The 24,330-nt window shown below is 40.7% G+C and overlaps 1 protein-coding gene across 1 annotated transcript in view; it reads right to left on the reverse strand.

The window, feature by feature from the left end:
• ZBTB16 (zinc finger and BTB domain containing 16) overlaps positions 1-24,330 on the reverse strand; it is a 129,477-nt gene that overhangs the window by 53,924 nt on the left and 51,223 nt on the right. The window contains exon 3 of the mRNA XM_073657005.1: positions 10,770-10,867. Coding sequence (XP_073513106.1) covers positions 10,770-10,867 — 98 coding nt within the window. The remainder of the gene's footprint in view (positions 1-10,769; positions 10,868-24,330) is intronic.

Consider the following 24,330-nt stretch of genomic DNA (forward strand, 5'->3'; position numbering starts at 1 on the left):
AATTATTAAACCTGTGCACCTGAATCTGGTCACTTGCCATAAATATGTAATTACTAAACCTGTGCTCCTGAATCCAGCATTTTACTTTTGTACCCGCACCTCTCCATTCCTGAGATATGGCTCCTTCTTCACTCTATATAAAAAGGAGCCTTTTTGACCAACTGGGTGGTCCGCACAGAAAAGAGTTGAGGACCACACCCACTTGTTAAATAGACTAGATTTACATACAGCGAGGAGGATGTCCTCTCAGGAATAGAGAGGCGCAAACCAAAATTTAAAAAAAAAAACAGATTCCGGAGAAGAACAGTTTAGGTATAAAAAAAACAAAAAAAAACAAACACTGGTAAAAAATAAAACATGTACATGATTGTGGCATGCAACATATTCTATTTAAGTATAGAGAGCAAAAATGTTAAAAACTATGGATCTGGAAGATCTGCAGTCCTATGTAAAAGTGAAACAAGACGTTGCATTCGGATAATCATTTGTAGCAAGAAGAGTACATTTCTGAATACAAGCAGCCGCATAGGAGAATATTCCAACCTTCCAGACGATACAGGTCCATGGAGATAATTGGGTAATCACAACTCAATGTACTAATACTGTGAAGTGATACCACTTGCATGGCATATAATCAGGGCGCTCATACTTTATATTGTACAGACTTCGGCTTTCAATGTCTTAATGCTCTCATTAGCTGCACGGGATATAACACCAACCTGTATAAATTCGTGATGTCCACAATCTTTTTGCGTAATAGATTTCTTCCGCATACTCCTGACATTGCAAAGAGTAATGAAAATTAAACATGGAGGCATAAACCTTCCCAATCCCAAGAAAACCCAATTCCCAAGGAAAAAGGATGCTAAACTTTCATGAGAATACACTACAGTGTGGTCTGGACACTAAAGTTCATTGCAGATTACAATGTAGGTGTTCTTAAATAAAAGAGATCCATGCAAAGTTTTGGAAGACTTGTCCCATTTCATACATTTCCTGTTAAAAGTTTAAAAGTATATGTGTACGACAATGGTGAACAAAGCCCCTGTGCAAGAACAATATATTGGCCCTTCGCTCTCCAATAGCTCATCAAAATGCATAATTCTACCTGCTTTGGTCCCTTACATCTTGGGCCCCTATGCGGCTGCACCAACGATATGTTCGCCCCTGGTGGAGGAGTAGCCAAAACACATTGCAAGGGGTAAGAAGGCTACACAGAGCAAGACCATTTGACCATCGAATATGTATAGGCCCCCCATACACATTATACTAATGTCAGCCGAACCGGACAATATTAGGGGAGGGTCTCCCAACTCCTCCGCAACAGATGAAGCTGAGGGAAGAAGAAACAGCCACAATGGATCGGCAATAGTAGATCCCTTCTTCTCCAGTAGAGAAGTTGCCACCAGAGGAGTTTGGCAGCTGCTGTCTCAAAGAGAACGCAAAACCGCCTGGCCAAGCTAAGCGTTCCTGTGTATGGAGGGGACTTGGGAGAGATCGCCGTTGACTGACAGCTATCTGTTGTGTCAAGGGGGCTTATGAAAGTTTCCCCATCTTGCTCTACCACAGATGAAGCCAGAGGATATAAGGATCAGGTACTGGCTTTCAACATGACCGATCCTAGTGTTCTGCTGGGAGATAGTAGTCCACCACCGGGTGGTGGCAGCTAAATCTGCTCTCCACCTACAGACCAAATGCACGCTCAGTTTAATGTAAAATACATGTATATGAAAAATATCGGGAGAGTTCAGCATCTGTCGAAGGAGCATTCAGAAGAAAAAATATCTTATGTGTATGACCACCCTGACATCAGATCTTCCCAAATTCAGACGAATCGGCCAAAAGGTCCGCAGATAAATCTCATATGTGGGCAGCTTGCTCACTTGGAAGTAGTTCCTCCAGGTTTTTTGGGCAGTTATACTGGAAGAGTCTTTCCCCTGCACATATAATACTCAGCAGTAACCCAGAGCCTAGTTAGCGGTGGCATCAGCAATGAAAAATCTACTTTTCCCTTTAAGAAGGATGAAATATAACTAGAAGTGGAGATATGTCCGTGGTGGAGATCAGTAGGGTCTGGGGGCTCAGGCTCCCACAGATCACTACAATAAGAGTGGTGATCTCTGCTGGACACAATGTCCTTTTGGCTCAGCACCTGGACCCCCACCAGGCAGCAGTTTTATTGTGCACCCAAATATCTACAAATAGCCTGAATACAAAGGCTGCTTCAGCTGGTTCGATAAGATTAACCCACTCGCCTTCTTTTTTTTTCTTTGCAGGGCAAGAAACCAAAGAATATTTCCCCTGCTCTGCTGAGTCTGGCTAGGAAATAGTTGAACACTCATCCAAGTTAGTCTTGTGAGAGGTTAGTGCGCAATACACAAAAATACAAGTTGTGTCATTCCACTCAGAGGAATATAATGTACCCGGGCTCGCTGATGGAATGACACAGGGACAATTAGGACATTATGCCTGGAGTATATGAGTGCCAAGGAAGAGTAACACAGCGTACCGAGTGTGGTCAAAAGCAATGGCAAGGGGCGGTGGAGGAAGGGGGTGGGAAGACTACACAGAGCTCCTTTTAATTTGTTTACTTCTAGGCTGGAGATCTGACTTCTCTGTATCTGATGCAGAGGGTTCGGGCACATCTGGTTCCAGCTACGATTGGTTCATGAGCCATTATACAAAAGTATACAGTAATGTAAAGGTGGATTAGGCATCAATTTACCTGTCCAGCTACCTAATGAGGCTCATTTATTCAAGTGTTAAGCACTAAAATGTGGCGTTAATGGCTTGTAAAAAAAAAATGAAGCTGCATCTGTGCAGTTCTCTAATGACGGGGTATGGTGCAACATAAGGGTCTAGAAATTGCCACCCTCGGAGACTAGGAATAGAGGCGAAAACTCAACTGCAGAATGAACTGTACTCCAAAAGAGGCAAATACGTTTATATTTTCCCAATTAACGGAGGAAAATGGTGACCGCTACGTTGTTCTCTCTAGCAGTCGCATAATAATGTGATAGTGGTCACTGGCCCATTTTGGTGACCAAGGTCTCAGCCCTTACTTGCAGTCAGTAGGGTTCCCAAGAGTTGGACCCACAAAGCTCAGCAAGTGATCACTCATCCAATGGATAAGTGCTGACTTCCAATGTTGGAAAGAAGCTTTTAAATAAAGTTGGCTTTAATAATGGCGGTCACTGACTTGGTGGGACACACACACACTTTATAATAATGCACACTTACAGTAGTTGGTGAAAAAAACAGATTCTTTCACATGTAGTTCAAGTCTCTTTCTATATTCATCTCTACTTGCTTTCCCTTGTGGTGCACTGTACAAATACCAGGAATGAACCAGACCCCCAAGTTGGTTAACTGGTTACTATATTGCTGGGTTCTGGACTGTTTCCACCCAATACTGTATAGGAATCCTGCAGGATGCATAGGAAACTACAGGTAGGAAAGGTAGGGAACCCAACCTGTGCAATGTGGTTCACTGCTCTGGGTATTTCACTCCACTACCACATAAGATGGGTGGTGGTCTGACAACTAGCACACTCACCAACCAGCTGATATTCACTCCATGGTGACCAGATATAAACAGTGAACAAAGCCAAAACATCACAACGCCACTCACTATGTAGTTTTCATTCCCAGCTCCTATTACTTCAATAGGAGCAACGCTGAAGTTCTTGACAATGGACACTAAACAGTGAACAGAGTCGTGATGTTCTGCTCTGTACACATCCAACTGTTATCAGAACTGAAAATAACGAAGTGGTGGGAGTGCCAGGTATTGGACCCCCACCACTTTGATATTACCTATTCTAATATCAATAGCTTGGACAACCCCTTTAAAAGAAGCCTTCCTCCCATCAAAGTTTTTATCCTCTTAATATATTGCAATCATATTATATAGCATGGTGTTCTTACAATTGCTCATTTTACCCAGCTAATTCTTCCCTTTTCCATTAGGCCTGTGACATCACGTGATTAAAAACTGACTCACTTCTAAGCTCTATGTAGACACAGGAAGTCTCTTTTCACTGCATGAGTTATCATCAGAACTACAATTGGACATCACTGCAAAGTCCCTGTCAAGGGGGAGGAGCGGAGCAGCTGGGTCAGGAGTTGAAGAGGAGGTAGAGCTGGGCTGTCAGGGACTTTTAGTGATGTAGAATTGTAGTTCTAATAATGACTCATACAGGAAAAGAGACTTCCTGTTTCTACATAGAGCCTAAAAGGATTCAGCTAGTCTGTATTTTTATCACGCGATGTCATAGACCTAATGGAAAATAAAATAATTAACTGGGTAGAAAGGCAAAATGAACAATTGTAAGTACACACAGTGCTATATAATATGATGACTGCAATATATTAAGAATAAAAAAAAAAAAAAAACTTTGATGGGAGGAGGAGTGCCTCTTTAAAGGTGTGATAACCCACATACCCCAAGAGTATTTTAGGATCTTTTTTAATGGGCTCCTATCCGTCCCAGCTACTCTTTTTACAATTCAGTTCACATTAAAAGTTTATATAAAAAGTTAAAGATTAGATCAGTAGGTCACTAACAAACCATTAGAACAGTTTCTAATTAAAGTGGGCTATACTTTTAAGACAATTTATAAAAGTGCATTTTTTTGAAACACCCTCCATCTTGTATGTGACAACATTATTTTGCAGAGATTATCAAAATCCTACTTTCTTAGGTGCATAAGTTAATGGAGACCCCAAAAGGTGTTTGGGTCGAGTTGCAATTTTCATTTTTGGAACATCAAAACAATGTCAAGGATTAGACCTTAGGGCAGGCAGAAACATACATTTTCTTTATTTTTTTTTTGTAACTATTGGGTTTCCATGGCTTGGAGCTCCTGATTTATTGTCCTGCAGGAATACAGATAGGCAGCAGGTCTTAGCCGGCTTGTGTCTTCAGTATCGGGACAGTCACACGGACACTTTAAATCACTGCCCTGGTTATGCACTCTCTGCTCCACCCCTGGTTACATTAGAGCAGGGAGGAAAATAGAAAAAGCATGTATTTGTAATCTTGCATGATGATACACTTGGCTCACAGCACTGTACATACTGTACCAAAGCGCTGGCAGAATCCCAGGGCAGGCATACTGCCAGCTGCACAATAACAAACCCAAACCAACAACGTAAAAACAAAACACACACACAAAAAAAAAAAGTGTGAAAGAGACAGAGTGCAAGTGAGAGCGTGAAAGACGAAAGAGACAGACTGATGCACACCAAGAGACAGAAAAAGAAATACAAAGACAAATTCCCTAAATATTGTGCGAGGGAAAATATGTGAAATCTATTTATATTGTGAGTTAGTCACATTTGCAATATTCTTATTATGTTACAGGAGGGTGTCAGATTAAACATTATATTAAGATGTAGAACCCACTAAACTTCTTGGAATATCACAGGAGCACCAATCTTTAGATATGTCCTCCGATCCTGGATTCGGCAGTACTACTTCCGACCCAAGTCTTGAGACAGATTCCCATATAAGCAACTCATCAGAGAAGTATGTGAAGGGGGCTGACCGTTCATTTCAGTAGCCAAGCTAGTCCCCTTCTCTGTCAATGCTATGGTCATGAGAAAGTACAGGGCTGGGTTAGGCCACTGTCCCATAGGGTTCAACCCCCCCCCCCTTCTCCTGGATCAACATGTTAGGCAATAGGTTGGCCTTGATGGACGTAGGTCTACCTTCAACCTTAAAAACTATGAAACGTAAAGTCAGCCAGCTCTTTTGAAACACAGATGACACAGTAAGCGCTCGTGTTGACGACAGCTGATGAATACTGGACAGGAGGGAATATCTAGAGATTGATGCACAATGCCAAGCGTCGGATGGAGCGGTGTAAAGCCGCCACCACTGGACTCTGGAGGAAACGGATCATACATCTGTCTGGTGTCTGAAGGAGGAATCTGGGTTTGGTGATTCCAGGAGGATGTTACCCCCTGACTGCACTGTGCCCGCTGTACAGATGGTGGAGGAGGATAATACTATGGACTGTAATCAGGGGGCGGCGTCGGCCTCTTAGTTCCAGTGAAGGGAAATCTTATAGCTTCAGCACAAGACCTGGAGGACAATTGTAGCTTCCAGGTTTGTGGGAACAGTTTTGGGAAGGGCCTTTTCGGTTCCCCATGACAGAGCCCAGTGCACAAGGTCCATACACACATTTTTTGGAGAAGTTTGGTAGAAGAACACAACCAGCCACACAGGACATCAGCTCCATCCAACACATTTAGGATTAAGTAGCATGGAGATTGTGAGAACGGCCTCACGCCAAGATCAGGGTCTGAACTCAGACTCTTCTGGATGAAATTGCAAAAATTGACATCTTGAAAATCTTGTAAAAACTAGTCCCAGAAGAGTGAAATCTGTTTAAAAGGGGCTTACTCAATATTAAAGATTTATGCATGTAGAATAAGAGGTCCTAAAAGTCCCTATAGGTCACGGTGTAATGTGGAGGGAACACAATACAGTTGTTCATATAGTATATATTGGCAAGTTGTACAGCTTTGCTATTTTACACACATCTATATAAAAGTTTGTTTATGTAGACCACCCCTTTAATTACTTCAGATTCAGGAGTGTTGTCCTAGTTTGGAAACTCCTAGAGCGGAGAAGTTGCTCTACATTTGTTGCCGGTATCAACCACTGAATTTACTATTCTAATGGAGGATTGGATATCCATCATCAGGCTCGGTTAATGACCTATAGTCTAGACAAAAATCAATACAATCCAATCCTAGAACGTTCTTTTTGGAAGTTATGCACCTGCCTTAGAATATGAGCAAGAAAACGATTCACCGTGTAATGTTGTACATACCACAATTCATAAGAACGGATTATAACGTGATAATATACAGCAACTTAGGTGGATGGAAGTTTTAAAAAGGTACATGGACAACTCCGGGGATTCTACTGACCCCAGACCATCAATTTATCTCATCTGATCCAATGGGGGTCTGCTGGAAGAACCCCTTTGTCAGGCTTCATCTTTTCATCCATATTCCATTCTAGTCATTACTATATTAAAGTTATTATTTCACTCTTATTGGGATCTGAATACATAACAATATGTAAAGAAAAACTAAACCCAGAAACAAGTAAATTGAACACAAAATAGTCATCCTCACTGTGTTACTCTGCAGCATTTTCGGCATGATCCTGAGACAGTCAGGATTGTAGAGGGTTAAATCTCCTGCTGATTGGTGCCATCTTAGGCTAGTGGCTGATTGAAGCCCCACCCCCTTAGTAAAGGAGACAGAGTTTAGAGATCTACACAGGGGGAGGCTCCTGCTGCAGCCAGATATCTTACAGCCAGACACCGGACATTAAGGTGGAGGACATGACTGATCGCTTGAGAGACAGAAGAGTTCTTTATCCCAGAATTCCCTCTATTATTTTCCTGGGAAATACCATAATTACATTTTTATTTTTTGTACATTTTCTGTATTTAGTGCTTCTTTAAAAGACTTAAAATTCATTTATGGCTCAAAAGGCGTTTTAGTCGTACTCATTGCATTTTGTAAACCCAAGTCTTTTTGTTTTACAGATATGCGGATTTGTGTTTCATACCCTTTTCCTTGCTTCGTTGTATAGTTTGGATAAATTGAAAAGGAGGTTTAGGGTACGTGCTAATTATATGTCCAATGTACCAAAATGAACAGAATCACGTCAGGAGGGCTGCGCTACATGAAAGGAGGAGCCTTGGAGCTTCAGGTAAGATTGTTATTAGTACCAACGCATTTTGGAACCTTTATCAAGGTTGAAAAACCCAAAATCAGTTATTTTTTTGACCTTGAAAAAGGCGCCGAAACGCGTTGGTTTTAATAAAAACCTTATCTGAAGCTCAAAGGCTCCTCCTTTTCCGCAGCACAGCCCGCCTAATGAGATTCTCTCCATTCTGGTAAATACCGTATTTTTCGGACCATAAGACACTTTTTTCCTCCAAAGTTTTGTAGGAAAATGGGGGGTGCGTCTTATAGTTCGAATGTTGGGGGAGGGGGGGTGTATATTCATGTGTGATGTGGGGGGAGCGGTATCGGTGGAGGAGCGGGGCACAGGAGGCAGCAGCCGCCCGCTGCAGCCTACACTGTCCCCGCTGCTGGCCATCTCCTGTGCCCGCTGTTAAAGGGCATGAATATTCAACCTCTCTCCACGCCCATGGGCGTGGGCAGGGTGTGAATATTCATGCCCTTTAATGAGCGGGCACAGGAGATAGCCGGCAGCAGCACTCACTGCTCCCCGCGCACACAGACCCGGCGTGGGGAGCAGTGACGTCCGGCAGCTGATCTCTCCTTGTGAGCCGCGCATGGCAGTGACGTCATGCGCTGCTCACATGGAGAGATCAGTGCAGGCAGACCGGACGCAGCGCTGGAGGAGAGAGAGGAGAGGTGAGTAGGAGTGTTTATTTTTTTTAATGTGCAGCCTGATGGGGATAAAGGGTGCCATGCATACCAGGACAGGGATGAGGGGTGCCATGCATACCAGGATGGAGGGATGCCACGCATACCAGGATGGGGATGGGGGACCACATATAAAAGGAAGGGGAGAGGAATATATACCAGGATGGGGATATTGTTAGAATTGGGGGACATTACCCCTATACCAGTGTCAGCAGAAGACCCCCTCCCCCTTAAAAGTGCATCATGACCACATTTTTTGCTGAAATTTTTATTTTCCTCCTCTAAAACCTAGGTGCGTCTTATGGTCCGAAAAATACGGTACACGTCTGGAAGATCTCTCCTTCAGTCACGGGACAGCAGCAGTGGATATTTATGCTGTTCCTTGACACACCACCAGGTGAGCGCAACCAGCCCCTCAGTGGTATTCTTTTTAAACAGTACTGCCCCATTGTGTGCGCTTTTGCCCCTCTCTAGAGTTCAACTCTAAAACTATAAGGCCACGTTCACACGTTCAGTATTTTACATCAGTGTTTGTAAGCCAAAACCAGGAGTGGGTGAAAAATGCAGCAGTGGTGACGAGTTTCTATTATACTTTTCCTCCGATTGTTCCACTCCTGGTTTTGGCTTATAAATACTGCTGTAAAATACTGATCAAATACTGAACGTGTGAACATGGCTTTAGGGAGATGTTGTACATTACTTTTGTGGGGGAAAAAAAAAAAGGAAGAAATCCCGAATTTACCGTGCTTACAAAATAAAATATGATCAACAGGAATCAAAGGGAAGAGAGCAGACACTGCACATAACAGTAAATCATTATCGAAGATCTTAACAATTAGTTGTGAAAATTGGCAGCTTACGTACAAATTTTCAACTCGGACACAGTGTAATTTACCATATCTTTTGAGGCATAGCTTCCTGTGTAGGGCAGGCTGGCACTGCCCGGCTGACAGATGTGAACCCAACATTTAAAGGGAACCACAAAACGCAAAGTTGTCACAAGATATAAAAGTGATATATTATATATGCATTTGTATGTAAACATTTACGGAACTTTACGGTATGAAGGGGGAAGGGGCAGGAGACATGTCTGGTCTTTTAAAAGTTCACTGATTAACACTAAAGGTAATCCAGTCATACACATGACAAAGTGCATTCAGGCAACATCTATGATCCTTGGACTTCCACAAATGTGCTATTTTAAGTTTGTAATCAGACGCCTGAAGGGTCTAGCAATGGCTTACTCCCCTGAGCTGAGAATGCATTTGTATGGTGGCTTGAGACCTGTTGGATTACAGGAGCCAAAAATTGGCTTACAAAAGCTTTATCCTATTCACTGGCTTGTGAAAAATATAGCAGCAATGAGTCAAACGAGTAAAATGCTTGTTTGTCTGGAGATTCGATCACTTAGGCAGGTCTAAAAATTATCCCAATGCACCAGTGTGGCGACCAAATAATCATATCAGCGATAGCCAAACAGTTGGAGTCATCAGGTTAATGGTCCATTTACACAGGAATGCTCGTTTCATGATACGTCGGGCTGCAAATCACCTGACAAACCAACAAAATGCTCATTCAGTAGGTGAAATTATATTTTGTGCTGCAGAAAAGAATTGTTCTCGGCAGAGCATCAGGCTGTATAAACAAGGATGTGCGCTGCCGAGATCAATAGCAGTCTAGTCGCTCTAAGACATATGTGTCAAATTCCAACCCTTGGGCCAAATTTGGCCCCCAGGGTGGTTATATTTGGCCCGTGACACGAAAACTGCCATGCCTATGTGGGGCCCATTATTCTGCAGGGAGGACCACGTGGGGCCCATTATTCTGCAGGGAGGACCACGTGGGGCCCATTATTCTGCAGGGAGGACCACGTGGGGCCATTATACTGTATACTGGTCGGTCAGCAACTTTGTCCAAGTTTTTCATTTTGGCCCTCTGTGTTTAAGCTTGACATCCCTGGTCTAAGAGATCTATAACAGATCGTTTAGTTCAAGTCGGAGTTGGTCAAGGCATGTTGCCGGCTAGAGGCCATTTAATGCTGCGTGTTGCACAGTGTAAAACAGACCTTGAATTAGGGTCCTAAACGACTTGTTATATCAATGATCAGAGCTCATTAGGAGCTGAAATCTGCCTCTTTGCATAATTACCTGCTCACAGGGCACAATGCAGTGTACTCTACTATAGAATACATAGATGTAAATAAGACCAAGCCCTTCTAAAAGGAACGTCTCTAGTTTTCCCCATTTAGGATTATTGAGAAGACAATATACTTAATTCTCCTGCATCCATGTACTCATCTTGTAGTGTAGGACCTAATAGCTAATAAAGTAGGATGTAGGTCTCACCTGAATGAGCCAGCAAATGCATCCGAAGTCGCAAACTGTCTAGAAACCTCTTTCCGCAGAGTTCACAGCCGTACGTCTTCATACCGCTGTGCAGCTTCCTAGAAAGTAATAAAAGGCAGGAAATCAAAAATGTTAAAAAAGGGAATATTAATTATTTTGCAAATTTATTAAACTAAGGAAGAGTCGGACGGCCGTATAACTCAGGCACGGGCAGCCCGAGCATTGCATTACGATCCTCGTCCAACTCTTCCCTTTATATAAGCAACATCTACACAGTATATCACAAGTAATATTTGCTTGATCTGAAGGGAAGCGATCATCAGAAAACTTAAAAATAAGGATGTGTTAAATTTGTTGAAAGAAAAAAAAATGTACAAAAATATTTAACATCACACATTGCATTAAAAAAAAAAAAAAATCTTGCACTAAGACTATTATTTTTAGACCAACTTCTTTTCGTTTCAGGAAACAACACGAGTACATAGCAACAATGGTCAGTTTCCAACCCTCTCTTATATTGAAGCATCTAATGAGCGTGTGCAAATGTCTTTGCAAAAGAGAGGAAGCAAGGTCAGGTGCGACCATCTATTGCCTTAGGCGTTTCTTGTGTTATCCACCGATTATAAAGGCATTACCCATCATTATAATCCAGCCTCTAAAAATGGAACCTGCTAAAAAGTTCCTAAAAAAAAAAAAAAATAATAATAATAATAGCCCCAGTAACCAGTGTAAAAATTGCTATTTTTTAAATTGCCATTTAAAAATTGAAAAAAAAAAAAAAAAAGGGCAAAATATTAAAAAAAATAAAATACATATAACAAAGAATAAGTAATTTTCTGATAATTGTTTTTGTGAAGGGAAAGCCAACACATGTTCCCGTATCAAAAATGTGCAAATAAATCATAATCTCCAGAGTAAAGGATATAGTTTATATAAACAATAAGAAAAAATATTGACTAGATTAACAATTAACCATATAACAAGTCAAAAGGAAAAAAAAAAGTAAAGTAAAGTATGCGCGAGGACGCTCTAGGCAGGAAGAACTCCTTCATTGCAAGAATGAAGACAGACACAACCCACCATTGTTGGTTTAGCTCAAAGCGCTTATTTTTTATTTTATTTTATGCAGACAATACTTTACAAAAATACATGGTTATTATTTTCCACATGACCTTGAATGGAAAACTAAACTCTAAATAACTTAAATTTTATGTTACCGTTAGGAGTACCTTGAAAAAGTGTAAAAGGCTCTAAAAACAACAGGTCAAATTGCTGGCGGCAGCAGTAATGTGTGACAAAACACTGTGTACTCTGCTGCAAGAGAAAGTGTTGGCAGCGGTCAGTAGAAATTCCTGCCTCTCCGCCAGACATCACTGAAACTTCCGAAGTTTTAGAAAGGAAGAAAAAGGGAAAACTAAAAAAACAATCTACAGCACATCCATGTCCATCCTAGTGGCAAACAGTCTGGGCCATAAAACGCTCTAATTTTACTTCTTTTCACACAAAAAAAAAAAAAAAAAAAAAAAAATCATAATATTATGGAGACGAAAAGTTTCCAAGAGTCCTTAAAAGTAGCTGAAAGACCATACACCTGTAAGACTCCGGAGTCTTAAAACATGTGAAAATAGCAATCCAAACCTTTATTTCATATTTTTTTTATCTTTGTGAACTGCAGATCTCTTTAGGACGTTACTAGATAATATTTTCAGTGGAATTCTAAAAAGTAAAAAAAAAAAAAATTCTCTGTTTATGAAAGGCCTCTGAAAATTTTTTTTTTTTAAATCTTTATTTTGGCGCTTTCCATTACTAGTATATAGGTTCAAACGCCTCAGGAGTTGTTTTTTTTTTTTTTTACAAGTTGATTTTTTATTTTCCTCATTTTATATTAAATTTACAGTGATATGTATTGGTATAGATTTTTATTATCAGCCTCATGTTTATTTATAAATGTTCTTACATTAATGACAACATTGCCTTTACTAAGCGGTTATGCGCGAAGTTTTTTAGAGAAATACGAAAAAAAACACAAACACACAGGTTGCAAGTGAAAAACATGGTGTCCGCTTTCTTGCAGAAACAGTGACACTTTTTTTCCCCCTTTTCTCAGTCCTCCCTCTTTGATTGACAGCTCTGGCTTCATTTGACCAGCTTCAGAGCAGCGCTTACAAGCTCTATAACAAAAGAGCTTGTAACGCTGCACCCCTTTGATATTGCATAGGTGACCAGTGACTTGGGCACCGACAAAAGTTAAAACAAAAAAAAAACCTTTGTTAATGTAATTTACCATTTATTAGAAGTTCTTTCCAAAGTTTTTTTTTTTTTCATGCACTTTGCAATTTCACCTACTTAAAATTTATTCACACATTAGTATTTGTCTGCCAAAACCAGGACTGTCTCAAAAACACACAATAGGTGTCAATTTTTTAATTATTATAGTTCTCTGTAAGTTCCACTCCTGGTTTTGGCATACAAACACTGAAGCAAAATACTCAGGTGTGAATGAGACCTAAGAAGATGAGACAAACCCTTTAAATGGCCACCTAGTTATGCAGCAAATTGGCAGTCCAACAGGTGACCATTAAAACAAAGCTGAAGTCACCTGCAAACCATGCTGCATTGCTTGTCCGGACAGTTTTCATCTGCATCTTGGATGCAACGTGTGAACGTAACCTTAAATGCTTCCCATCATCAAGAGTGGTAACATTTTTTGGATATAAAGATAGATCCCTTTTCTTTAATTCCTGACAAATTAATTTGATCTCATTTACTTTTTTTTGGACCATCAAGCAACTATCAAAGGAGGAATTCGACACGGTCTCCAGGGAATATATGTAGAATAATGATTTTATTTGTCGTGCAATCCAAAATAAAAGTAACGTTTGGTCTTTGAAGCAATCGGTCTGATGAAGGTCTGAGAACAAAGCAAGTTTAGAGTTTATGTTCATCAAGGTGATCGCCAACTATGGCATTACAGGGCAGTGGAGATACCTTCCCTTGTCTTGGCCATGGGTAATATAGATTGGTGAGAAAGAACGGTGTATGTTTAATGCTACACAATTAACCATTGACTGTACGGAAAGCTATGGACAATTAATGATTATGGCTTGTTCTTCTATCTGGGTGTTGAGCAGACTCTTGCAATCTATTCTTACAGCAGGTAAATAGAGCAGACACAACAGGTTTCACAAATAAGGGACAAAGAAGTTTATCAGCACAATAAATGGAAACAAATAACAGGATAACGGGATCCACTTGTCTCAATTAACTGATAAACCTCGCTGATTATCCTGACAGATTTGACTGATCTATCTGGAATTGCAGCAGAGCCATGAATAATAATCATGGATTAGGATCTAGAACGCCCCACTGGGGAAGAATCAGAAAGCACTAATGATTTAGGAAATAGCTGCAATTTGGAAAGTGTTCCTGCAATAAGTATCAAAACCACTATAGCGTACATGGATGTAGCAGAGCTGAATTTGTCATTTAAAAGCTTTTAAAACCATCAGGAAAAGTCATGCTGTAAAGATAATGGAACAGGGTTACTTGCAAAAAAAGCTGCAAATCTCCATAAAGCACATCTGGACACTACGTGAAATGTCAGCTCTCCCTACTCTGATACATACATTATAGGATTTATTTGTACATAGAAATCATATTAATCATGGGGCTGATCTACCAATTACATTTACATGACAAGGAGAAATCCATTTCATTTAACATGTTTTACTAGTGAAAACCAAGCTGCCGATAACCACATAGCAAAACAGCGGCAATTCATGGTAAAAATTAAAATGTAGTTTTGCATGCAGTTTTCAACTGCAACCTGTTAACAGACCCTAAAACGAGGTTGATAAATTACCTAAATGTATCTCTATAGGTTAGAGCGCCATGCATAGGTGGAGTCTGTAGTGCGCCCACTGCTTACTATTCATACATTGAACTCAATAAATAAAGCTGTATGCATTAAGCTCCCTCTAGTGGCCGCAGAGAGACTGAATTTTACAATTATCCTCCATCCATATGGGGGTGGGGTGGGGATTTGAAGTGAACCATCAGAAAATTGGAGCTCACTTCTTCAGAAGCTAGAGCAAGAAATGATCACATAATTTTAGATCTAATTAAAGAATAAAAAAATATAATAATTATTATTAATATGTAATGATGCTCCGGAGAAGAAAAGTAGCCTGCTGAGCTGTCCATTCAAATAGGCTAATAAATTAATAGAGGTAATCTAAAACAATTGGATCTTCCATTAATAATGGCGATATGCAATCAAATCAATGAGTGATCAAACGATCTCCGTATATTAAATCAGAGGATAGCAACTAAAATCTAACCCAGTCCAAAAGATACAAGACTTTCCAGTGTTGACATCCGTTACTTCCATGGAGGAAAATAAAAGACATCCAGTGCCAATAATTGTGGGGCAAACACCGGAATTAAAACTTTTGGAATCCAAACCCAAATTATTCCAGAGTCCTTTGATGAAGATATATTTATAGGGACAATCAAACTATTCCCAATAAATAAATGGGGTCAGTGTGGTCACTTTTAAGGTGCGTACCGCGAGTTCTCAAAACACACAACCTAAAATCTGCAATTCCTTTATTTGTTTAACCTGATTTTGTGCAAAGTTGCTCAATTAAGACAGAAAAGATAAGAGAAGTAAAGTCCAAACTCCTTTATTGCAAGCTGTGCAAACATTTTCGAGACAAGGTCAGTAAATGAATAATTTGACAGAAACCATCGTATCTCTGGCGACTTTAACTATTGTGAGGAGTCCAAGATTAATCTTTGTTTTGTAGTAGGTGATGGTAAAAGACTACAGCTGAATTGCCAAATATGAAACTTTCATTTGGTAGGGAAAGGACATATTGGTCCTTGACATGTTGGTTTTAGGAGCTTACCTACTCAAACCTTAAACTTGTGGCCATAACAGGTATTGATATATTGGTGCTCGTTACTTGTTTACTTTATTACCGGGTTGTGCTCATTCATAAAAAGATCATATCTCAGAACAGAAAAGAGGGAACGGGAATGTAGGCAGTTCTCCAAGGCAAATGTTGCCCAATTTGGATAATTTTTTATCATTTCCTGATCGGCTAATCACTGGATATCACCGCTGTTTGGACACATAGAAATCAGTAGTGATCGGTGCTCAAGTCTAGCTGTAACATTTCTCTGCAGCACTGCCACAGGACAAAGAAGGTATTACACATCTCCATTGGTGACCCTAGATACACATACACAAAAATAGAGGTTAACTGGACTAATTTATAAAAGGGATCACGGTCAGGAATCCTATCCTAAATATATAATATTTCTACACCCTAGTATAATGATTGGGACCTAGAGGATCCACTGCTGTGACCCAATATACATTCCCAAATGGATATATGTGGATTTAATGTTTTTTTTTTTTTTTTAGAATACTACATTTATTAAATTAAGAAATAAAAGTTAATTTTTATTCACAATTTCTCTTTCCCCTACCCACTTAGGTGTTCGCCACCAAAAAGACTAGACTATGTGAATATATCTCTAGTGAGATGTAACATTATTATTGCAGCTCCTAAGCAAATATTGCCCGTTTTGTACAATTCATTTTTAATCATTCCATGATAGGCTAAAATCACTGGATGTCACCGCTGTTGGGACAGCTAGAAAATCAGTAGTGATCTTTGCTGAAGTCTAGCTGTTACATTTCTCTGCAGCACTACCACAGGAGAAACAAGGTATTACACATCTCCATTGAAACCAGTAGGCAATTCACAAATATGCCAGGTCCTCCAAGACTTTGTAGTTACTATTTAATAGACAAGGTCCCCAACAACGCGTGCTCAAAATTCAGGGTATGTAAAAATGTTTTTTCTAAGCTAGACAACCTCTTTAAAAAAGTTATGTGAAAGGTGAACTTAAATACCAGAGCGGATAAGGAGGTCTAGTCTTCATGATGGATGGTCTTCAGAGGCATATAAAAGTTAGAGGGTCTCCTAATTTTTTTAAATAATCAATTTCACTTGAAACAAAATTGGGTCTTTTTTGATGAATTTGACATTAAATAAGCTGCATGTGTTTCGCCACTTGAATAAGCCACACTGAACCTGTTCTGCCGTGCTCCGATGGATATCTCAATGCGTTGTTGAGGGGTTCAGGACACATTCCCTTGCTGCCAAGATTAGTCGGATTGCGCACTTGAACATGACAGATGCAGAGGCAGATACGGCAGCTGCAGACATGAGGTCGGGAGGTAACGTACCAATCAATACCTAGTTACAGGCTTCAGTCTGTAAGCAGGAGGAGATGAAACATGGCAGGCAGACATGCTCTATGTGAATCTTTCGGGGCAAAAAACTGATATTTTGAATAGAAAATTTCACAGGTGTCATCTCCGGACGCATAAAAAGTTTTTTTTTTTTTTGTATCCTAGCAGTCACATGATTAGGGGTTAACCGTATCAAAGAGCTGCACAATATTACGGCTCCAGATGTGGCTTTATAAATGCCACCAATATACAGGTGTAGCAGAGACGGGTTAGACATTTGGCACCAAATTGCATGATTTTAGGAGTCTTTTTTGTGGTTTTCTATGGGACTACATCTAAACAAAGTAAATTGATACACTGATGTAAATATTTTAGTGTTTATAGAATTCTTAGTACAAATATTTATTGTTTAGAGTCTAAACAAAAAATTAAACTGAAAATGTAAAAATAATTAAAAAAAAAAAAAGAAATTAGTTCTATTCTATTCTCCAAGGGATGGATTTCTTCAAAGCGCAAGGTATGGATTTAATTCATCTACGCGCATAGTAGAAGTGGATTTTTTTTTTTCCCCCTCCACAACACACACAGCCAGAACAATGCTGAGGAAGTCTGACAGAAACCTATTTAAGGTCATTTATTGCCTTAATAAGCACCTTTGTCCAACAGGCAGTTTTTGACAACGGTGATAAATTCCAAATTTATGTCAAACATAGCATATGTTTAACAGCTCATTTCTAAGCAGAAGCAGCAGGCTCCCCTATAAATCACAGCTCGGGCTTGAAATGAAAGCAGATTATAGGGCCGGGGCTATTGAGAGAAATATAAATCAGGACAGTTTAACTCTTAACATGGCACAAATTAACTAGATTGGCTGCCAGAAAACTTTCCCCCACCAAAGGGCTAATTATAAACCTTCATACTGGTACAGTTTCCATAGGCTTAACCAGGCAAGGTAAAATAAATATCTCCCATAAAATGTAAAATCACCCTAAAAAGAGATGGTCCAGGACTGAACCATTGATGATGACCCATCGGTCCTATAGATTTATTGGGTTCCAACACCGGGCACCTACCCCCATTCATCATCTGAAAAAACTGCATTCAAGTGAATGGGAAATAAAGTGCAATACTCGGCAGCAGACACTGCTATGGGGCGAAACACAAGTTGCGTAGTTCTGACTCCCCATGCTCATACCAATAAGCCAGACAATCATTGATCCCATATTGATGATCATCCCTATTCCAGTCCTGGACAATCCTTTTAAAATATAGAGAGTTCTTAAAAAGGTCTCGCTTTGATAATTTGTTACAACGTTCTATCAAGTATCCAGCGGTTTGTTAGTCAGACGACCAATAGACCACCATTACCTGGTCACAGTTTTGTCAAAGAATATTCATAGTTCTGAATGAAAAAGCTGCCTATTTATCCAGTGATACATGTTGATGGGTAAGGGGAGCATTGTTGTATAACCCAGGCAGGTGCTAACCCTGCATAATGAAGAAGCAGAAATGGTAGCCTTATTGGTTGTAACCTAGCATGGGCAGCGATTGAGTAGATTGAGCTCTTGGAAGTCTTCAGGAAAATGGCGCCGGCGGCTGCGCATGCGTAGATTACTCCGTGCCATTGCTACCATTTTACTGAAGCCCACCATTAGTCCTATCCGCAGGCGGCGCTTCTACAGACTGATCTAATGGTGGGCTTCAGTAAAATGATGCTGGTGGCACTGACCAATCTATGAGTGCACCATTTTTCTGAAGACTTCTAAGAGCTCAATCTGTGCAAGCGTCAGACGCTTGTACGGCGTGAAATTTTAAATAAGGAAGAAGAGACACAGCGAAGAGGACAGAAAAAAGCTGAAGACCCTACCCACAGTCCTGTCCTGACGCAAGAAGAAATGAGAACAAGGAAACTTCAAAGATTAAAGAAAATCTACAAAATGGATTTCTTCACGTGAAGTATAATTTTAATCAGTATGACAGCGCCAGTATAGCCCGGTCTGTACTTTGTAAAATACTGCTGACAGGTTCTCTTCAAATATTAGTGAAAGTTTGGGACACTGTTGGAGATTTTTCATTGGTGACCATGAGCTTCAAGTTATACTATATCACTAATAGCATGTTTCAATGTAAGGAAAATGGATACTAAAACTGACCCAACGTCGCAGACAAGGGTGGACATATCATAGGTGCAACCTATACGGCTGCACAGGGGCCCATTTCTACCTCCAAAGCGGGTGCAATTTTGCATTTCTAGGAGCTCTTGGGCTGCAGAGGGCCTGTGCAAATTTTTTTGCCCATCTCTACTTGGTACAAAAGGGTGATCGTGGTGAGGGGGTCAGTTAAATTCTCTTAACCAAATCCATAAACGAGACATATTTCAAACGTCTTCCTTAAAAATGGGAAATCCAGTTTATGGATCCAAAAATTGTAGAAATTTTTCAATTCTGCAAAAAGCTAGAAAGAATTAAAATGGCAATCGCGGCCAGACAATGCCTATTTTATAAGGCTTTATAGATCATATATGCAGTTGCTCCACCTAAAAAAAAAACAAAAACAGACTCCATCAACCCATAATTTCTACAAAGTTCCCTGAGGTCTCGAGTTCAAATCTAAATTCAGTAAAACCTGTGCATAGTGTTTGTATACAATTTATCATGTATAAACGTTCTCTCTATGTAGGTTGGTTCCCAACTCCAACAACCTAATAAGATGGAAAAAAAAAAAAAAGTTTTCACTCTATATACAGAAAGAATATGACTGCATTGAATTCTCTGTATAGGATATAGAATATTAATACTAAATTTATTCTAGAAGACGTCTCAAACTTGCTTGATTTCAAACATTACCACTGACCAAGACCACACAGAAAATCCATCAACCTGACACCCGCTGCTTCTCTGCAGCATCCACATGTTGATATATTCGCCTATGGTTACATATGTTACATTAAACAACCATATGTTTCACTTAGAGCCACTGTGATGTCAGCAGCGACTGCAGGATTTTCACTGCGCTCCGTCATCTCCCTCGTGCAATTCTGGAAGGTTAGCAGTATTATGAGAGGCCAGACTATAAAAAGGCTCGGAGTGTAAGTATTTCCTTTCCTATAAAATATTCATTACCCCGTGTGTGAGCCAAGTAACTGAGACCTCAAACATTTCTAACTTTGTACTGCTGCAATAACAGGATTTTATTGAATCTTTCTCCGTTTTATTTATGCCCAACTATAAATATAAGGTTATATGGACACTGGTGAGCGCCTACACACATGTATAATGTATAAAACCATCCTGCGCTGCTTTAAAGCAGATGAGTAAAAATATCCGGTTTTATTTCCCTGAGAACTGCCAAAAAGATTGTGCACTTGGCCCCAATGACTTTAGCCTTGGGGTGGGAGTAAAGACGTAACCCTTTGTAATCTGTAGAGCAGGTATTTTCTAAAAGAGAAAAAAAAAAAAAAAATAATGAATTCCAGTTGAATGATGGCATCTGAGTTCAGATCACACGTGTTGTCTGTAGTAAAGTAAATCGTCACATTTTGTTTCTACTTATTGCATATTCTTGTTAGATTTTCTGACATGTTTGTTTTAGAAATGATAGTATTTACTAACAACTCTGCTTTGTGCCATTCATCGGTTACTCCTCCTGGAAATGTATGAAGGGGTCTCGACACCATCTACAGAGAATGTTTACAAAAGGTAGAGCGTGTTGACAAGGAGAAGGGCATGTAGTTAATAAATAGCTGAGTCCGATGGGCCCTGGTGCCAGATTTGGACCCCCTCCTCCCCCCACGCATGTTGGTCAGACGTATGGGCCCCTGTAGCGTTCTAAATCCTAAAAGGACGAACGAGTTGCCCCCACTCCCCCATTATATAGTAAAGTCGCCCATCTTGGGCTCTTTCCTGTTAGACATGTTCCCCTTCCTGATATGTCACTTATCCTGGACCCCTTCCTGGTATATGTCCCCCATTTTGCCAATGTTCTTTAATGCATAGAAAAAAAAAATTACTCTAATCTACTTACCTTCCCTCCGCTCCCCCACCGCGCGGCATCCTCATCTTAAGCGTGCAAACGACGGGAGCGCATGACATCAGTGCCAAGTGCCCCCCAGTCACATGTGTGCCGACGTCAGCTTGTATTGTAGCGCATGGACCCCTGTGCCACAATACACTTCAGCTGAATGTGCGTAAGTACACACATCCAGTTGAAGTATGCGTTGGCGGGCCTCTCACCCACACAGGTCCGGTCACAGTCACGACCTTTGTGACCGCGACAGTTCTGCCCCTAATGAATAGATTTCCAGGAGGAGCAATAGAGGGAGGGCACAATGCAGCATTTTAAGAAAAGATGCAAATGTGTCTCAAGCAGGACTTGTCTGTTTATATTAACAGAACCCAAGGACATACTTGCAAACTCTCCCAGGATGTCAAGCTGGCTCCCGGAGGAAAAAAAAAATAAAGAAAAAATGGCGGGTACAGCGCTTCTAGGAGGTTGCTACTTAGAGAGAGGGGTATGGCCAATCAGATTGAATAAAAAGTATCCAAATTAGGAGACAAGAAATGGGGTGTGAACGGAGAACTTTTGTCCCCATTACAGGATCGTCCTGTTGCACTATCACCGGACCACTGCGCCATTCATTCTATACAAGGTGCTGTAAAAAGCAGCGTGCAGCACTCAGCGGACACATAATAATAAAACAATATTTTTTTATTTATATAGCACCAACATATTCCGCAGCACTTTACAATTAAGCGGGGACATGTACAGACAATAAATTCAATACAATTTAAGACAGTTTAAACAGTTAAATTAGGAGTGAGGTCCCTGCTTGCAAGCTTACAATCTACAAGGAAATGGGGGGACAATAGGTGAAAAGTGCTTGTTATTTCAGGTCTGGCAATTATAATAAATAGGGATTTTCATATAAAGCTGTATGATCCGGTCATCAGCCTGTATGTTTAAGAACAATATGTGAGTACCGAGTGCAGTTATCTTGTGCATGGAGGGTGTGGAGACAGATGAAGAGCAGGGAACAGATTCTGAATGATATTTAGAAGGAGGGAACAGGGGAAAGTTAGTTTACAGAGTAGTCAAGGTGGTAGGCTTGTGAGATGGGTTTTTAAAGCGCGCTTGAAGATATGGGGGCTAGGCATCAGTCGGATCGCCTGGGGTAGAGCATTCCAGAGAACTGGCGCAGCACGAGAGAAGTCTTGGAGACGGAGGTGCGAGGTTCGGATTATGGGGGATGTTAGTCTTAGGTCATTTGTAGAACGGAGGGCATGTGTCGGGCGACAGACAGAGATGAGAGAGGAGATATAAGGCGGTGCAGAACTGTGGAGAGCTTTGTGGGTGAGAGCGATGAGTTTATATTGGACCCTGAGGCGGATCGGCAGCCAGTGTAAAGACTGGCACAAGATGGAGGCATCGGTGAAGCGGCTGGACAGAAATACGACCCTGGCTGCCGCATTCAGGATGGATTGGAGAGGAGAAAGTTTGGTAAGAGGGAGACCGATCAGAAGAGAGTTGCTGTAGTCCAGACGAGAGTGAATTAGAGCGACAGTAAGAGTTTTAGCAGTTTCAAAAGGTGAGAAAAGGTCGTATTCTGGAGATGTTTTTAAGATGCAGGTGACAGGAGCGAGTGAGTGATCGGATATGAGGGGTAAAGACATATCGAATGAATGAAGATTATGGAGTGCAGGTCACACATGTATAGACCCTCCATTCTTACAATGATAAAAGTTTGTCAGTGTACCAATGAATGGAGGTCCCAGAGGTCAGACCCCAATGATCAGCAAGTTATTACCCATCCTGTAAAAGGGATTACAAACACGTCAGATCAAGTGGGAGATGTAACAATTGCAAATTAGTGATCATCGAACTTTCCAAGAATCCATACCTGGACCTTGGAGATCACCATTGATGGAATTGTTGAAAATTCCTTAAGTAAAAAAAAAAAAACAACACACCACTATAAAAAAAAAAAAACTACTCATTGTCGTTCCTCAGTTATTTGTAGCAATAATGTGGGTAACATAAATGACCATCTTGTTCTGCACCCGATCCAGATAAAATAAATCAATAAAGTATACCTGTGGCTCCTATTACAATCCTTCACAGAGAGCACGAGGATTATTTACTGCACCTAGGAATAATTTGAGCAGGCGGCACCCCCAAATCCAACATGAAAAGTAAGTAACCCCCGTGTATAACAAAGTGAATGAAAATACAAGGGAAACAGCCAAATCTACAAGCTGGAGGAGAAAGCAATTACAGGGTAAGTAGCTGGCAGCTGGATTCCTAACGCTTGCCAAGTTGGTTTAAATGTGATATAATGTACCACCTAGGACCAGTCCAATAAAAAGGAGCACACAATTGATTACATATTTGGAAAGAGAAAAAACATACAATGTATAATACACCTAGGATGAAGAACGTGTTGCGTCGTATACAACATATTTCCCTTGTTGTCCTGCGTGGTTAAGTGAGAATAGGTGACGATATCTAAAATGCCAGCCTTCATATTATGGGTTGTCAATCAGTTTTCCATGAACCTTACCTTAAAAAAAAGGTATATACACTACTATAAGGTTAAACTTAAAGCTGTTGTCCACTTCTTTAGGTCATCCATGTCTGATCAGGCAGGGTCTGACACTCGGCACCCCCGTCAATCAGCTATTATTGGTGGCCACTGGCCAGAAGTACTCACTTGCCAAGCTGCTCCGTCTACTTGTAGTGGCCGAGGCTTGGTACTACACATCCGCCTCCTATTCAAATCAATAGAAGACAGGTGTGTGGTATCCAGCGGCGGCCACTACAAGTAGACTGAGCAGCTTAGCAAGTTAGTACTTCCAACCGGTGGCCGCCAAAACAGATAACGACTGATCGGCGCGGGTGCCAGGTGTCGTACCCCAGCCGATTAGACATTGATGACCTATCCTAAGCAGTGGAATACCTCTTTTAAAAGGTGGTTGTCTTGGACCAACATTGAGTAGGAGCTGATGTGAATGACCACTAAACAGTGTGCCGAGGAGCATACAGTTTACTTTTAGGCGTGGTTGAAGCTGATCACACCAGATTGACGGGGGATCTGATACCCAGCACCTCCACCAATTTAATACAGGATAGGTCATCAGTCCTGGATAACCCCTTTAAGTTCCATTTACCATCAGCATTGTTACAATCTGGCATATCACCCATGATTTTACATATGGCTAGAGCCACATTGGCGTATAATATTCTATTGTATGATCTGTTCTAAGAGAAGGAAAAACACAATTCAATGCAGCGACTGAT

The sequence above is a fragment of the Phyllobates terribilis genome, unplaced genomic scaffold (assembly GCF_046119375.1).
Source record: "Phyllobates terribilis strain yellow unplaced genomic scaffold, ASM4611937v1 Scaffold_12__6_contigs__length_324123572, whole genome shotgun sequence".
NCBI lineage: Eukaryota > Metazoa > Chordata > Amphibia > Anura > Dendrobatidae > Phyllobates > Phyllobates terribilis.